The following is a 17839-nucleotide window of genomic DNA, read 5'->3' as shown; positions in this document are numbered from 1 at the left end:
TGTTAGCTAGCTACCTAACGTTATTTGGCTACTTATACATCAAACTTGCCAATATATTAAGATGGCATATACAAGATATTATCCTGACCAACTAGCATCGAATAGTCCCTGCGACATGCAACTTTTCAGGGAAGTCAGGAACCAATACACACAGTCAGTTCAGAAAACAAAGGCTAGCTTTTTCAAACATAAATTTGCATCCTGTAGTTCTAACTCCAAAAAGTTCTGGGACACTGTAAAGTCCATGGAGAATAAGAGCACCTCCCCCCAGCTGCCCACTGCACTGAGGCTTGGAAACACAGTCACCACCGATAAATCCACGATAATCGAGAATTTCAAAAAGCATTTCTCTACGGCTGGCCATGCTTTCCTCCTGGCTACCCCAACCCCGGCCAACAGCTCTGCACCCCCCACAGCTACTTGCCCGAGCCTCCCCAGCTTCTCCTTCACCCAAATCCAGATAGCAGATGTTCAGAAAGAGCTGCAAAACCTTGATTACTAGTCTGTTCAACCTGTCTTTCGTATCATCCAAGATTCCTAAAGATTGGAAGCTGCCGCGGTCATCCCCCTCTTCAAAGGGGGAGACACTCTAGACCCAAACTGTTACAGACCTATATCCATCCTGCCCTGCCTTTCGAAAGTCTTCGAAAGCCAAGTTAACAAACAGATCACTGACCATTTCGAATCCCACCGTACCTTCTCCGCTGTGCAAACCAGTTTCTGAGCTGGTCACAGGTGCACCTCAGCCACGCTCATGGTACTAAACGATATCATAACCGCCATCGATAAAAGACAGTACTGTGCAGCCGTCTTCATCGACCTGGCCAAGGCTTTTGACTCTGTCAATCACCGTATTCTTATCGGCAGACTCAACAGCCTTGGTTTCTCAAATGACTGCCTCGCCTGGTTCACCAAATACTTCTCCGATAGAGTTCAGTGTGTCAAATCGGAGGGCCTGTTGTCTGGACCTCTGGCAGTCTCTATGGGGGTACGACAGGGTTCAATTCTCGGGCCGACTCTTTTCTCTGTATATATCAATGATGTCGCTCTTGCTGAGGGTGATTCCTTGATCCACCTCTACGCAGACGACACCATTCTATATACATCCGGCCCTTCTTTGGACACTGTGTTAACTAACCTCCAGACGAGCTTCAATGACATACAACACTCCTTCCGTGGCCTCCAACTGCTCTTAAACACTAGTAAAACTAAATGCATGCTCTTCAACCGATCGCTGCCCGTACCCGCTCACCCGACCAGCATCACTACTCTGGACGGTTCTGACTTAAAATATGTGGACAACTACAAATACCTAGGTGTCTGGCTAGAATGTAAACTCTCCTTCCAGACTCATTTAAGCATCTCCAATCCAAAATTAAATCTAGAATCGGCTTCCTATTTCGCAAAAAAGCCTCCTTCACTCACGCTGCCAAACATATCCTCGTAAAACTGACTATCCTACCGATCCTCGACTTCGGCATTTACAAAATAGCCACCAAACACTCTACTCAGCAAACTGGATGCAGTCTATCACAGTGCCATCCGTTTTGTCACCAAAGCCCCATATACCACCCACCACTGCGACTTGTATGCTCTCGTTGGCTGACCCTCGCTACATATTCGTTGCCAGATCCACTGGCTCCAGGTCATCTATAAGTCTTTGCTAGGTAAAGCTCTGCCTTATGTCAGCTCACTGGTCACCATAACAACACTGACCCGTAGCACGCGCTCCAGCAGGTATATTTCACTGGTCGTCCCCAAAGCCAACACCTTCTTTGGCTGCCTTTCCTTCCAGTTCTCTGCTGCAAATGACTGGGAACTTATTGCAAAAATCGCTGAAGTTGGAGACTTATATCTCCCTCACTAGCTTTAAACATCAGCTATCTCAGCACCTTACTGATCGCTGCAGCTGTACATAGCCCATCTAGAAAAAGTCCACCAAACTACCTACCTCATCCCCATATTGTTTTTATTTACTTTTTCACTCTTTTGCACACCAATATTTCTACTTGCACATCATCTGCACATCTATCACTTCAGTGTTAATTTGCTAAATTGTAAATACTTCGCTACTATGGCCTATTTATTGCCTTACCTCCTTACTCCATTTGCATACACTGTATATAGATTTTTCTATTGTATTATTGACTGTATGTTTGTTTATCCCACGTGTAACTGTGTTGTTGTTTGTGTCGCACTGCTTTGCTTTATCTTGGCCAGGTCGCAGTTGTAAATGAGAACTTGTTCTCAACTGGCCTGCCTGGTTAAATAAAGGTGAAATAAAAATGTAAAAATATTTAAAAAATTAACTATAGGCTATCTAACTAACTACCCAACAATTATTGACTTGATTATTCCCGTCATGCTTAGCTAAATGGTATAGTAGGTGTGCGTTCTCAATGGATTTACGGGTGCTTTCGTAAATTCGATTTGGCTATCTATTCAGATTTCAGAGCACTCTAGTCAGAGTGTACCAGAGCGCAGAATAATGAATTTACGAGAGCTCAATACCCATTGAATATGGCGGTGTTAGTAAATGTCGGCAAACAAGCGTAATTAAATTGTTGCCAGCAGCACAGTTACAGTCACTAGCGCTCTGGAAAACATGAAAACTGCCTAACCGGCTCTGCTAGGGCGAGTAAAGTGGTCAGAGCGGTCTCATTTGTGTCTGGAAGTAGCTAGCAAGCTAGCCAATGTTAGCTTGGGTGCTTGACTGCCGTTGTAATTGCAGAACGCTCAAATCAACCCTACTCCTTGGCCCGAGCATCCAGTGTGTGCTCCGAGAGTGAAATGCTCTGAATTTACAAACGGACAATCTGACAACGCTCTGAATTTACAAGCGCACTCTGGCACTCCAGCTTGAATTTAAGAACACACCCGAAGTTGTAAAATGTCTAACTAGTAATGTGTTATGCTAACTAGCTAGCAAGAGGTTGCATAGCAACAGCATCAACTTCCGGTAGACAGGCGAAGAGCTAGTACGCTCAACTGAAAGCATACTGTTATTTTACAGTATACTAAAATGAACTAATAGTATATAGTATGTAGTATATACTCATTAAGTATACAGTATGTTAGTATGGGTATTCAAACACAGCTATAACCTACAAGCTAAATTGCTCTATGGTCGCTGTGATGGGAAAGAGGGGGTGACAAGAACTAATTAAAACAAATTATATTATAACTTTCTGAATGCTGTGTCAGGTGTGTGTGTGTGTGTGTGTGTGTGTGTGTGTGTGTGTGTGTGTGTGTGTGTGTGTGTGCATCTATGTGTGTGTCGTCAGGGGTGTGTATGTACAGTCCAGTCTTGGTGCCTCACTCACCCAGAAGCTCCTTACGGGTGCGGCTGGCGATTTCTTTGATCTCCATGCGGGACAGAGACAGGGTGTGTGAGGCCCCCTGCATGAGGGCCCCCGCGGGGGCTGTCAGGCCCGTCACCACCTTGTTGACCAGCGGGGACTTGAGGGGCCTCTCGATGCTGCGGCCCACTAGATTACTCAGTGGGATCTTGAAGATGTGCTTACACTGTGTCTCACCTGGAGGGTGAAAAGCAGAGATACAGAGAGAGTGGGGAAGGATGGAGAAGGAGAGATACAGAGAGAGTGGGGAAGGATGGAGAAGGAGAGATACAGAGAGAGTGGGGATGGATCGAGAAGGAGAGATACAGAGAGTGGGGATGGATAGAGAAGGAGAGATACAGAGAGAGTGAGGATGGATGGAGAAAGAGAGATACAGAGAGAGTGGGGATGGATGGAGAAAGAGAGATACAGAGAGAGGGGGGATGGATGGAGAAGGAGAGATACAGAGAGAGGGGAGATGGATGGAGAAGGAGAGATACAGAGAGTGGGGATGGATAGAGAAGGAGAGATACAGAGAGAGTGGGGAAGGATGGAGAAGGAGAGATACAGAGAGAGTGGGGAAGGATGGAGAAGGAGAGATACAGAGAGTGGGGAAGGATGGAGAAGGAGAGATACAGAGAGAGTGGGGAAGGATGGAGAAGGATGGAGAAGGAGAGATACAGAGAGAGGGGGGAAGGATGGAGAAGGAGAGATACAGAGAGTGGGGAAGGATGGAGAAGGAGAGATACAGAGAGAGTGGGGAAGGATGGAGAAGGATGGAGAAGGAGAGATACAGAGAGTGGGGAAGGATGGAGAAGGAGAGATACAGAGAGAGTGGGGAAGGATGGAGAAGGAGAGATACAGAGAGTGGGGAAGGATGGAGAAGGAGAGATACAGAGAGAGTGGGGAAGGATGGAGAAGGATGGAGAAGGAGAGATACAGAGAGAGGGGGATGGATGGAGAAGGAGAGATACAGAGAGAGTGGGGATGGATGGAGAAGGAAGAGATACAGAGAGAGTGGGGATGGATGGAGAAGGAGAGATACAGAGAGAGTGGGGAAGGATGGAGAAGGAGAAATACAGAGAGAGTGGGGAAGGATGGAGAAGGAGAGAGAAGGAGAGATACAGAGAGAGTGGGGAAGGATGGAGAAGGAGAGATACAGAGAGAGTGGGGAAGGATGGAGAAGGAGAGATACAGAGAGAGTGGGGAAGGATGGAGAAGGAGAGATACAGAGAGAGTGGGGAAGGATGGAGAAGGAGAGATACAGGGAGTGGAGAAGGATGGAGAAGGAAAGATACAGAGAGAGTGGGGAAGGATGGAGAAGGAGAGATACAGAGAGAGTGGGGATGGATGGAGAAGGAGAGATACAGAGAGTTGGGATGGATGGAGAAGGAGAAATACAGAGAGAGTGGGGAAGGATGGAGAAGGAGAGATACAGAGAGAGGGGAGATGGATGGAGAAGGAGAGATACAGAGAGAGTGGGGAAGGATGGAGAAAGAGAGATACAGAGAGAGGGGGGATGGATGGAGAAGGAGAGATACAGAGAGAGTGGGGAAGGATGGAGAAGGAGAGATACAGAGAGAGTGGGGATGGATGAGAAGGAGAGATACAGAGAGTGGGGATGGATGGAGAAGGAGAGATACAGAGAGAGTGGGGAAGGATGGAGAAGGAGAGATACAGAGAGAGGGGGGATGGATGGAGAAGGAGAGATACAGAGAGAGTGGGGAAGGATGGAGAAGGAGAGATACAGAGAGAGTGGGGATGGATGAGAAGGAGAGATACAGAGAGTGGGGAGATGGAGAAGGAGAGATACAGAGAGTGGGGATGGATGGAGGAGAGATACAGAGAGAGGGGGGATGGATGGAGAAGGAGAGATACAGAGAGTTGGGATGGATGGAGAAGGAGAGATACAGAGAGTGGGGATGGATGGAGGAGAGATACAGAGAGAGGGGGGATGGATGGAGAAGGAGAGATACAGAGAGTTGGGATGGATGGAGAAGGAGAGATACAGAGAGTGGGGATGGATGGAGGAGAGATACAGAGAGAGGGGGGATGGATGGAGGAGGAGAAATACAGAGAGAGTGGGGAAGGATGGAGAAGGAGAGATACAGAGAGAGGGGAGATGGATGGAGAAGAAGAGATACAGAGAGTGGGGATGGATGGAGAAGGAGAGATACAGAGAGTGGGGATGGATGGAGAAGGAGAGATACAGAGAGTGGGGAAGGATGGAGAAGGAGAGATACAGAGAGTGGGGATGGATGGAGAAGGAGAGATACAGAGAGTGGGGATGGATGAAGGAGGAGAGATACAGAGAGAGGGGGGATGGATGGAGAAGGAGAGATACAGAGAGAGGGGGGATGGATGGAGAAGGAGAGATACAGAGAGAGGGGGGATGGATGGAGAAGGAGAGATACAGAGAGAGGGGGGATGGATGGAGGAGGAGAGATACAGAGAGAGTGGGGAAGGATGGAGAAGGAGAGATACAGAGAGAGGGGGGATGGATGGAGAAGGAGAGATACAGAGAGAGGGGGGATGGATGGAGAAGGAGAGATACAGAGAGAGTGGGGATGGATGGAGAAGGAGAGATACAGAGAGAGTGGGGATGGATGAGAAGGAGAGATACAGAGAGTGGGGATGGATGGAGAAGGAGAGATACAGAGAGAGTGGGGATGGATGGAGAAGGAGAGATACAGAGAGAGGGGGGATGGATGGAGGAGGAGAGATACAGAGAGAGGGGGATGGATGGAGAAAGAGAGATACAGAGAGAGGGGGGATGTATGGAGAAGGAGAGATACAGAGAGTGGGGGGATGGATGGAGGAGGAGAGATACAGAGAGAGGGGGGATGGATGGAGGAGGAGAGATACAGAGAAAGGTATTTCGGTGAGAGAGAGACATCATTTCAACACCAGGCAACTTCAGGCAATGACGTTATGGAGACCTCCTTAGACTGGTTAGTTTACCGCGCACACACACACACACACACACACACACACACACACACACACACACACACACACACACACACACACACACACACACACACACACACACACAGACTAGAGGAACATGTGTAAGAACAGGAACATGAAGAACATGATCATGTCATGTTCCAATCAAGCCTACTCTATCTAAACTAATAACATGACTCAGTGACACAGTGTGCGATCGATTTATGAATTCATCATCGTCACCATATCAACACTGTGTAATATAATACGACTACTCAGTTACAGCCATTTACAGCTATCCATCAATTATTCAACGTTTGGGATCAATAATTAAACGACTGTTTGAGTCAAAGTAATTGGATACTTAACATCTTCGTAGCAGCACCGCATTCCAGTCTCTGTAGTCTGCTGTATTCCAGTCTCTATAGTCTGCTGTATTCCAGTCTCTGTAGTCTGCTGTATTCCAGTCTCTATAGTCTGCTGTATTCCAGTCTCTGTAGTCTGCTGTATTCCAGTCTCTATAGTCTGCTGTATTCCAGTCTCTATAATCTGCTGTATTTAAGTCTCTATAGTCTGCTGTATTCCAGTCTCTATAGTCTGTTGTATTCCAGTCTCTATAATCTGCTGTATTCCAGTCTCTGTAGTCTGCTGTATTCCAGTCTCTATAGTCTGCTGTATTCCAGTCTCTATAGTCTGCTGTATTCCAGTCTCTATAGTCTGCTGTATTCCAGTCTCTATAGTCTGCTGTATTCCAGTCTCTGTAGTCTGCTGTATTCCAGTCTCTATAATCTGCTGTATTCCAGTCTCTATAGTCTGCTGTATTCCAGTCTCTATAGTCTGCTGTATTCCAGTCTCTATAGTCTGCTGTATTCCAGTCTCTATAGTCTGCTGTATTCCAGTCTCTATAGTCTGCTGTATTCCAGTCTCTATAATCTGCTGTATTCCAGTCTCTATAATCTGCTGTATTCCAGTCTCTATAGTCTGCTGTATTCCAGTCTCTGTAGTCTGCTGTATTCCAGTCTCTATAGTCTGCTGTATTCCAGTCTCTATAATCTGCTGTATTCCAGTCTCTATAGTCTGCTGTATTCCAGTCTCTATAGTCTGTTTTATTCCAGTCTCTATAATCTGCTGTATTCCAGTCTCTGTAGTCTGCTGTATTCCAGTCTCTATAGTCTGCTGTATTCCAGTCTCTATAGTCTGCTGTATTCCAGTCTCTATAGTCTGCTGTATTCCAGTCTCTATAGTCTGCTGTATTCCAGTCTCTGTAGTCTGCTGTATTCCAGTCTCTATAATCTGCTGTATTCCAGTCTCTATAGTCTGCTGTATTCCAGTCTCTATAGTCTGCTGTATTCCAGTCTCTATAGTCTGCTGTATTCCAGTCTCTATAGTCTGCTGTATTCCAGTCTCTATAGTCTGCTGTATTCCAGTCTCTATAGTCTGCTGTATTCCAGTCTCTATAATCTGCTGTATTCCAGTCTCTATAATCTGCTGTATTCCAGTCTCTATAGTCTGCTGTATTCCAGTCTCTGTAGTCTGCTGTATTCCAGTATCTATAGTCTGTTCTATTCCAGTCTCTATAGTCTGCTGTATTCCAGTCTCTGTAGTCTGCTCTATTCCAGTCTCTATAGTCTGTTGTATTCCAGGCTCTATAGTCTGCTGTATTCCAGTCTCTATAGTCTGCTGTATTCCAGTATAATCGTCTGTATTCCAGTCTCTATAGTCTGCTGTATTCCAGTCTCTATAGTCTGCTGTATTCCAGTCTCTATAATCTGCTGTATTCCAGTCTCTATAGTCTGCTGTATTCCAGTCTCTGTAGTCTGCTGTATTCCAGTATCTATAGTCTGTTCTATTCCAGTCTCTATAGTCTGCTGTATTCCAGTCTCTGTAGTCTGCTCTATTCCAGTCTCTATAGTCTGTTGTATTCCAGGTTCTATAGTCTGCTGTATTCCAGTCTCTATAGTCTGCTGTATTCCAGTATAATCGTCTGTATTCCAGTCTCTATAGTCTGCTGTATTCCAGTCTCTATAGTCTGCTGTATTCCAGTCTCTATAGTCTGTTGTATTCCAGTCTCTATAATCTGCTCTATTCCAGTCTCTATAGTCTGCTGTAGTCTAGTCTCTATAATCTGCTCTATTCCAGTCTCTATAGTCTGCTGTATTCCAGTCTCTATAGTCTGTTGTATTCCAGTGGTAGCTCTAGCAGGGGTGGGATCTTTAGGCACCCAACGTGCCAAAAGAAAGTTGCAAAACATTTTGTTACGTTTTGCCCTAATGAACATGATGCAGGTGTATTGGCTTGCAATGGTTAAATATAACCATTAGGTGGCAGTGAATGCTCATAGTCTAATGCAGTGTTTCACTAGATCAAGACAGAATGGTAATACTAACGCACACGCAGCTATGTGACTGTCTGATGCGATGGAAGGCTGCACTGCGCCAAACAGACCGCCGTTCTGAAATGTCACGGGGTCAAAGGTGACGCAAACAGCATTCTGGGAGAAAAGGGGTCACTCCCTTTGTTATGACAGGTTCACTGACTCACTGTTACCGACCCCTCTCTCCCGTAACAATACCAGACAGACAGAAATGTTAATAATAAACCAAATAGATATGAAATATACCAACAACAAAAAGCATGCAGCCATCTGGGATATATAATCGCGTGGATCTATATATTCCACATGCGTTTCTGCTCCAGGGTAAATGATCTAGAATCTAACAAAATAAAGGCTCCATAAGAGTTTTTGAATATTTGATTTGTTATGTTTTATAACCGTCCAATCCTCTAATCAGAATAGGATTTGATTCCATGATTAAACATGGTTCAGGATTGGTGGAATACTACTAGAGGTAGTTTGACTGTCCAATCCACACATCAGTCTCAGCATTTTGTATTCACATGTTACTGGTGTCAACAAATCTGATCTCAAACTGAGCCAATTGTCTACCAGTGGAAAAGCAGCTCTCCCCATAGAGCAGAAACGGCAGGCATAGGCAGTCAGCTAGAGGATAGGATTTTTGTCAGCCCCCCCTCAATCTCTCCCTCCTTCCCCCTAGATTGTGGCACCTCTATTTAGACCACCACTCTGAATGGGAGAGGGGGTTTTGACAAAAGTTTCCATGGTGACAGTGCAATCTGTAAATCATGCTGCGGCAGACGTGTCTTCTCCTCCCCTCTGTCTTGCTCTCTCTTTCTCTCTCTTTCATTCCCCCTCTTCTCTCTCTCTCTATCGCAAACATTCTCCCATCTCTCTCACATGCATACCTTTCTGAATCCGCATCTCTCTACCTCTCTCTCCATCTCTCACTCTCACTCTCCCCCTCTCTCTCCCCCTCTATCCTCCATTTCTTCTTTCCTTTTTTACTTTTTCACTCTCTCCATTTCCCAGTCACTCTGACAGAGAGAAGGTGTGATGGGGAAGACAGAATGTTCACTTAACATTCAACTGACATTCAGTCAAACATGCCGCTTCATATAAAAAAAACTAAAAGGTGAGTTATTTTCCGTGCATGTTAGTAGGGCAGCATGTGCAGCTAGATGAAGAGGGAGGGCTGTGTCCCAAATGGCACCTGATTCCCTATATAGTGCACGGCTTCTGACCAGGGGCCAGGGCTCTGGTCAGAAGTAGTGCACTATATAAGGAAAACAATGCCATTTGGGACAAACCGGAGGAGCAGTGGGAGACTCCTTGAAGTACCTTCGGCATCCTTAGACATGTACAGGGATAGCTTGGTACCATAGGGGATCCGTATAGAATCTGAACCAGGGACCAGAACAAGGTTATGTAATACACACACACACTCTGGTATGACAGAACACACACATTCAGTAGTATTAACACCACCACCCCCAGAGCTGGAAAGATCAACACTACAGGGATGTTATTGGTTATAGTAGTGTTCCAAGACTAGAGTTGACCAATAGAAAAGAGAAGAAGGACCAGATAGAAGGTGGCAGAATCTTAAAGGGGAACTCAAAAACTATCTTGTGCTATTTTGCATCATCATAAATGTGGCAGGTGACACATTGCTTCTTGAAAGTCCAAGATCTTGAAAACTTGACTGCTGACATGCACAACATTTTGGAACTATATCAACAATGGACTAATGAAAAAAAGTACCAAAAGATTGTTTTTGAGTGGAGTTCCCCTTTATCCCCTCAAATTGCCCTCTATACTGTACTACACTCTACACCCTCTAAAGCCCAGTTCAGGTCCCATGATATACACTACACCCTCTAAAGCCCAGTTCAGGTCCTATGCTATATACTACACTCTACACCCTCTAAAGCCCAGTTCAGGTCCTATGCTATACACTACACCCTACACCCTCTAAAGCCCAGTTCAGGTCCCATGCTATACACTACACCCTACACCCTCTAAAGCCCAGTTCAGGTCCTATGCTATATACTACACTCTACACCCTCTAAAGCCAGGTTCAGGTCCTATGCTATATACTACACCCTACACCCTCTAAAGCCCAGTTCAGGTCCTATGCTATATACTACACTCTACACCCTCTAAAGCCCAGTTCAGGTCCCATGCTATACACTACACCCTACACCCTCTAAAGCCCAGTTCAGGTCCTATACTATACACTACACCCTTCACCCTCTAAAGCCCAGTTCAGGTCCTATGCTATATACTACACTCTACACCCTCTAAAGCCCAGTTCAGGTCCCATGCTATACACTACACCCTACACCCTCTAAAGCCCAGTTCAGGTCCTATACTATACACTACACCCTTCACCCTCTAAAGCCCAGTTCAGGTCCTATGCTATATACTACACCCTTCACCCTCTAAAGCCCAGTTCAGGTCCTATGCTATATACTACACCCTTCACCCTCTAAAGCCCAGTTCAGGTCCCACACCCAACTCTCTGTCCAGAGTAACACACTAGCACTCTGGAGTACGTGTGCATACATATGATGTGTGTGTTACACACACTAACTACTGCAGTCCCCCAAAATGACGCAGATGAAGTGTGCGTTTCCAATTGTGTTGTCATCCTACAACGTGATTGGTTGCTTGGCGAGGCTTACCGTCTCCGAGCGGCGATGGGAACACTGGCATCTCGTAGCCGGTGGGCGTCTGTGGGGAACTCTGGGAACTGGTGTCCCGGGAGCTGCAGTTAGAGGCAGAGTTAACCGGAGCGGACGACACAAAGTAGATGTCTGACTGATGGAGGGGATGGGGGGAGAGGGATAGGGAGAGATGAAGGGATTGAAAGAAATGGCGAGGAGGAGAAAAAGTGGAGAAGGAGAAAGATTAATAGAGGTAGATGGAAAGATAGAGAGAGCGATAGTGAAAGAGAAAGTGGGGAAAGATGAAGAGGGAGATAAAGAGAAAGAATGAGAGAGAGAGAGAGAGAATGAGAGAGAGAGAGAGAGAGAGAGGTGTTGGTTAGTGAAATAATACCATCACCTGTCTTAGGTTCTGAACAAACAGAGTAAAAACTCAAACGGACAACTAGGAAAAGCTCAAACCAAATGTATTCACCCATTGGGTCCAACAGCTGCAAAGACAAAGCATGATTACACAATCACATGTATTTATAACCTCCTACTAGGTGGGGTCAACTCCTCACACATCTAGACATCCCTGTTGCTAGGCAGGAACTTCATTGGTTCCTCTCACTGGTGTAATCATGGCCCTGCCTGATGCTAGAACCTTGGTGGGCGTGGAAGTGTACGTATGTGAGATAGGACTGTAGTAGGAGGGTTGTTGGGGTGGGCCCCTTTGGCCTCCCTCCCAGAGGTGTCTTGTCACTTCATCTGTTGACTTGACCTCGAGCTGAATTCCTCGCTGCTCCCTAGTTCCGCAGTCGGCCTGCCTTATCACAGACAAACTATTACCCTTCACCTCCCTCCTTAGAAACATGTGAACAGAATATGAACTTTCTGTCTCACTCAGTAACTCCATACACCAAGTTCCTATCCACCCTTCATTGACCCCAACATACACATTCCTTATACATGTAAAGTCATCAATAAGTTCTAGTGTGGTAACATGAATCAGTCTATTTCCAGCTAGAATCCAACACCTGCTACAACATGATGAGATAGTGTTTCATTTTGTTGAATGGTACAGTCTGCATGTGTCCTTCTGTTGTGTATGAGTTGTGTGTTTGATAGTGTTTATGTGTGGTCCCTCCGGGATAATAAAGACTGATTGAAATAGGATTGCTAAGAATTTTGTTTCTAAAAACACACACACACACACACACACACACACACACACACACACACACACACACACACACACACACACATGCTCACAAACGGATAGGCACATACACGCTCGTGAACGCATGCACGCACACACACGTGCGCACGCACACACACACTTTCTCTCTCTCTTTCTCTTTTGTGTTGTGTAGGAAAAGCGCTTTATAACTCAGATTCATTACAATCATGATTGGACACTTCCACCTGTCAATCAAACTCACCCTGGAGGCAGTCAGCTGGAGCTCTGGCACGACAGCTGTGTAGACCAGGTTACCGTTGACAACCAGCCGGATCTCAATGGAGTCAGTGGTGAAGGCCAAGATGTAGGGGAACGCACACACTAACACAACAACAACTTCCTGTTATTGAATAAACAATTAACATCCCATGCGCTGACATAGTAGAAGAAAAAGTGCATTTACAGGCAGAACGGAGAATCAACAGTAATAATGAGTGCATGACTATGAAGTAATTATGATTCCAAAGCACAGCATCAACATTCTGAAGAACACCTGGCTAAATGGAGTTGATAGATTCAGATAGATGGTTTGGATAGATAATGTCCTAATAAATTAATCCTATGGGTAAAATTGGTTTGTCAAAGCAGCATGACAGTACAAACATACACACACTAACATAAGAGAAACTGTAGCTTGTGTAATGTATCTTTAGACAGCCATTCTCTGCTTTCATCATCAGAAACAAACACAGACACAAACAGACACAGACAAACACTCTGGACGACCTAGCCTGGGTGGCCACCCGCTGCATGTTACCATGGTGACGGGGCTCAGGCCAGGGCCGGAGGCTGGGCTGACCAAGGGAAGGAGCGGGGTGTGTTGAGGGGTAGGGTGGGGCTGCTGGTTGCTATGGTTACCAGTGCTACTCACCGATGGCGTTGGGCATCTGGTTCCAGCTGAAGTGTAAGTCAGAGGCGTTAGACTGGATCATAGGGGTGGACCCATTGAAAGGACACACCTTCTTATAGGAACAGATATCTGGGGAACATATGAGATATACAGTATTAGAATGGATAAATTAGTGACCCGATATGCCTTTATACCATGTCATTGTTAAGTCATTATAGGAACAAGTATCTGCACAGAAAGACGAGTTTAGAAACATAAGTCTAAATCTAGAAACACAGTCGTTAACCTTGTATATATAGGAACCTTATATATATTGGAACCTTATATATATTGGAACCTTGTATATATAGGAACCTTGTATATATAGGAACCTTGTATATATAGGAACCTTGTATATATATAGGAACCTTGTATATATTGGAACCTTGTATATATAGGAACCTTGTATATATAGGAACCTTGTATATATAAGAACCTTGTATATATAGGAACCTTGTATATATATAGGAACCTTGTATATTTAGGAACCTTGTATATATAGGAACCTTGTATATATAGGAACCTTGTATATATAGGAACCTTGTATATATATAGGAACCTTGTATATATATAGGAACCTTGTATATATAGGAACCTTGTATATATAGGAACCTAGGAACCTTGTATATATAGGAACCTTGTATATATAGGAACCTTGTATATATATATATAGGAACCTTGTATATATAGGAACCTTGTATATATATAGGAACCTTGTATATATAGGAACCTTGTATATATAGGAACATTGTATATAAATAGGAACCTTGTATATATAGGAACCTTGTATATATAGGAACCTTGTATATATAGGAACCTTGTATATATATAGGAACCTTGTATATATATAGGAACCTTGTATATATAGGAACCTTGTATATATAGGAACCTAGGAACCTTGTATATATAGGAACCTTGTATATATAGGAACCTTGTATATATATATAGGAACCTTGTATATATAGGAACCTTGTATATATATAGGAACCTTGTATATATAGGAACCTTGTATATATAGGAACATTGTATATAAATAGGAACCTTGTATATATAGGAACCTTGTATATATAGGAACCTTGTATATATAGGAACCTTGTATATATAGGAACCTTGTATATATGGGTGTTGAGGACAATAGATAATATATATTGAAACGTTACTACACCCTCAGAAATAAAGGTTTAGACTTGATCCTAAAGGAGTACAACCACTGGTCCCTGGGGTGGAATCTCACTGTAAGGAATCTCCTTTGTACTTTTAGTTATAGGTGCATAACTGTACCCCAGTTCATACAAAAGCATGCTTTTTGCCTTGATTTCGTAACACTACAGTGACAAAGCAATATGTTCTCTATAAGTGACAAATATGTACTTCTGATAGACCACTTAAACTGGTACAACACTTTTACTCATGAGTGGCCAAAAATAACTAATGAACGCCTCCAATATCATTTTCCAATGTGCCTTGCCTATGAGGTTACCAACCATGACTGTATTTGTTGTTGAATTCCTTCATTTTCTGTCCTGTGGCCTTCACCAAGTGAATTCCAAGGTGTATGTTATCATTATAATTCATCTCTTCATAAGGCCTTATTTTGAGGGGTAGTTTTACCCTAATACAGCCTACAAGTATTAGGGTAAAATATGGGGTACAAAAATGTACCATTATACTCTTTATTTGCACATGTACCCTAAAAGGTACCGAACAGTACCATGTTACATCATTATGTGTACCTCTGAAGGTACATTATGTGTATTTTTTATAACCCAGTAATAATACCGTACCGTTATTTTCTAACAGTGTAGAGTGTAGAAATACCCCAGATAAATGGAGACTCACAATTGTAACACAACAAAAGACCAGCCTCCCCATCCTCGTACACATCGATGGCTGCCACAAAGTTGACCTGTGTGCACATGGCAGAGAAGAGCACTGTATTGAATTTATTCTACTCAATTGTCATTCATTGGCCCATCTTTAACTGTTCTCCTCTAAACTGTAACTCTTCCCCTTCATTGTTGAGCTATCTTCTCAGTCAACCAACCAGGTTAGTGGAAGGTAATGTAAATAACAACATAAATCATATTGTTAGGAGGTCTCACCCGGTTGGCGTCTACATGGTGTAGCCGGTATGCGTCCCCGGTGCTCTCGTTGATCAGGTCAAACTGGTGTTTGTAGGCCACACAGATCATGTTGTCGTTCTCCCCTGTAGGACCGTCCACCAGGGCCATGACTACTGGAGGGTCACACAGACAGATCTCCTGGGGAGGGGGGTGGCAGGTCATGAGGGTGGGCCTCACACAGGTGCGTGTGTGTGTGAGTGATGGAATAGCTCAAAAAGTTCTACAGCTGCACCATCGAGAGCATCTTAACTGGCTGCATCACCGCTTGGTATGGCAAAGGCACCGCCCTTGACCGCAAAGCTCTACAGAGGGTGGTGCGGACTGCCCAGTACATCACTGGGGCCGAACTCCCTGCCATCCAGGAACTTTTTATCAGGTGGTGTTAGAGGAAGGCCCGAAAAATTGCCAAAGACTCCAGCCACCCAAGTCATAGACTGTTCACTCTGCTACCGTCCAGCAAACGGTACCAGAGCATCGGCTCTCAGACCAACAGGCTCCAAGACAGCTTCTACCCACAAGCCATAATAGCCATACACACCATATACACACTCACTAGACTATACACACCATATACACACTCACTAAACTATACACATAATATGCACACTCAGTCACACACACTACATTGACACTCCCACACAAAACTAACACACATTCACACACACACATAACACACACACACGGATTCCAACACAACACATCACACATACATACACATTACAAACACACTTTTACACATAATGGTACTGGTACTCCCTGTATATAGCTCCACATTGATCTGGTACTGGTACTCCCTGTATATAGCTCCACATTGATCTTGTACTGGTACTCCCTGTATATAGCTCCACATTGATCTGGTACTGGTACTCCCTGTATATAGTTCCACATTGATCTGGTACTGGTACTCCCTGTATATAGCTCCACATTGATCTTGTACTGGTACTCCCTGTATATAGCTCCACATTGATCTGGTACTGGTACTCCCTGTATATAGCTCCACATTGATCTGGTACTGGTACTCCCTGTATATAGCTCCACATTGATCTGGGACTGGTACTCCCTGTATATAGCTCCACATTGATCTGGGACTGGTACTCCCTGTATATAGCTCCACATTGATCTGGTACTGGTACTCCCTGTATATAGCTCCACATTGATCTGGTACTGGTACTCCCTGTATATAGCTCCACATTGATCTGGGACTGGTACTCCCTGTATATAGCTCCACATTGATCTGGGACTGGTACTCCCTGTATATAGCTCCACATTGATCTGGTACTGGTACTCCCTGTATATAGCTCCACATTGATGTGGTACTGGTACTCCCTGTATATAGCTCCACATTGATCTGGTACTGGTACTCCCTGTATATAGCTCCACATTGATCTGGGACTGGTACTCCCTGTATATAGCTCCACATTGATCTGGTACTGGTACTCCCTGTATATAGCTCCACATTGATCTGGGACTGGTACTCCCTGTATATAGCTCCACAATGATCTGGTACTGGTACTCCCTGTATATAGCTCCACATTGATCTGGTACTGGTACTCCCTGTATATAGCTCCACATTGATCTGGGACTGGTACTCCCTGTATATAGCTCCACAATGATCTGGTACTTGTACTCCCTGTATATAGCTCCACATTGATCTGGTACTCCCTGTATATAGCTCCACATTGATCTGGTACTGGTACTCCCTGTATATAGCTCCACATTGATCTGGGACTGGTACTCCCTGTATATAGCTCCACATTGATCTGGTACTGGTACTCCCTGTATATAGCTCCACATTGATCTGGTACTGGTACTCCCTGTATATAGCTCCACATTGATCTGGTACTCCCTGTATATAGCTCCACATTGATCTGGTACTGGTACTCCCTGTATATAGCTCCACATTGATCTGGGACTGGTACTCCCTGTATATAGCTCCACATTGATCTGGTACTGGTACTCCCTGTATATAGCTCCACATTGATCTGGTACTGGCACTCCCTGTATATAGCTCCACATTGATCTGGGACTGGTACTCCCTGTATATAGCTCCACATTGATCTGGGACTGGTACTCCCTGTATATAGCTCCACAGTGATCTGGTACTGGTACTTCCTGTATATAGCTCCACATTGATCTGGTACTGGTACTCCCTGTATATAGCTCCACATTGATCTGGTACTCCCTGTATATAGCTCCACAGTGATCTGGTACTGGTACTTCCTGTATATAGCTCCACATTGATCTGGTACTGGTACTCCCTGTATATAGCTCCACAGTGATCTGGTACTGGTAC

The 17839-nt window shown here is 44.6% G+C and overlaps 1 protein-coding gene across 1 annotated transcript in view; it reads right to left on the bottom strand.

Annotated features, from left to right (window-relative positions):
- Nucleotides 1–17839, bottom strand: part of garnl3 (GTPase activating Rap/RanGAP domain like 3) — a gene marked incomplete in the record, with an annotated part of 164142 nt that overhangs the window by 12372 nt on the left and 133931 nt on the right. Inside the window, 6 exon segments of the mRNA XM_029710021.1 lie at nt 3324–3536; nt 11331–11466; nt 12737–12855; nt 13406–13513; nt 15263–15329; nt 15526–15684. Of these exon segments, the coding sequence (XP_029565881.1) occupies nt 3324–3536; nt 11331–11466; nt 12737–12855; nt 13406–13513; nt 15263–15329; nt 15526–15684 (802 nt within the window).

The sequence above is a fragment of the Salmo trutta genome, chromosome 23 (genome assembly GCF_901001165.1).
Source record: "Salmo trutta chromosome 23, fSalTru1.1, whole genome shotgun sequence".
Classification (NCBI taxonomy): Eukaryota; Metazoa; Chordata; class Actinopteri; order Salmoniformes; family Salmonidae; genus Salmo; species Salmo trutta.
The sequence above is the reverse complement of the archived record's forward strand: the minus strand, read 5'-3'. Positions and strand labels throughout refer to the sequence as shown.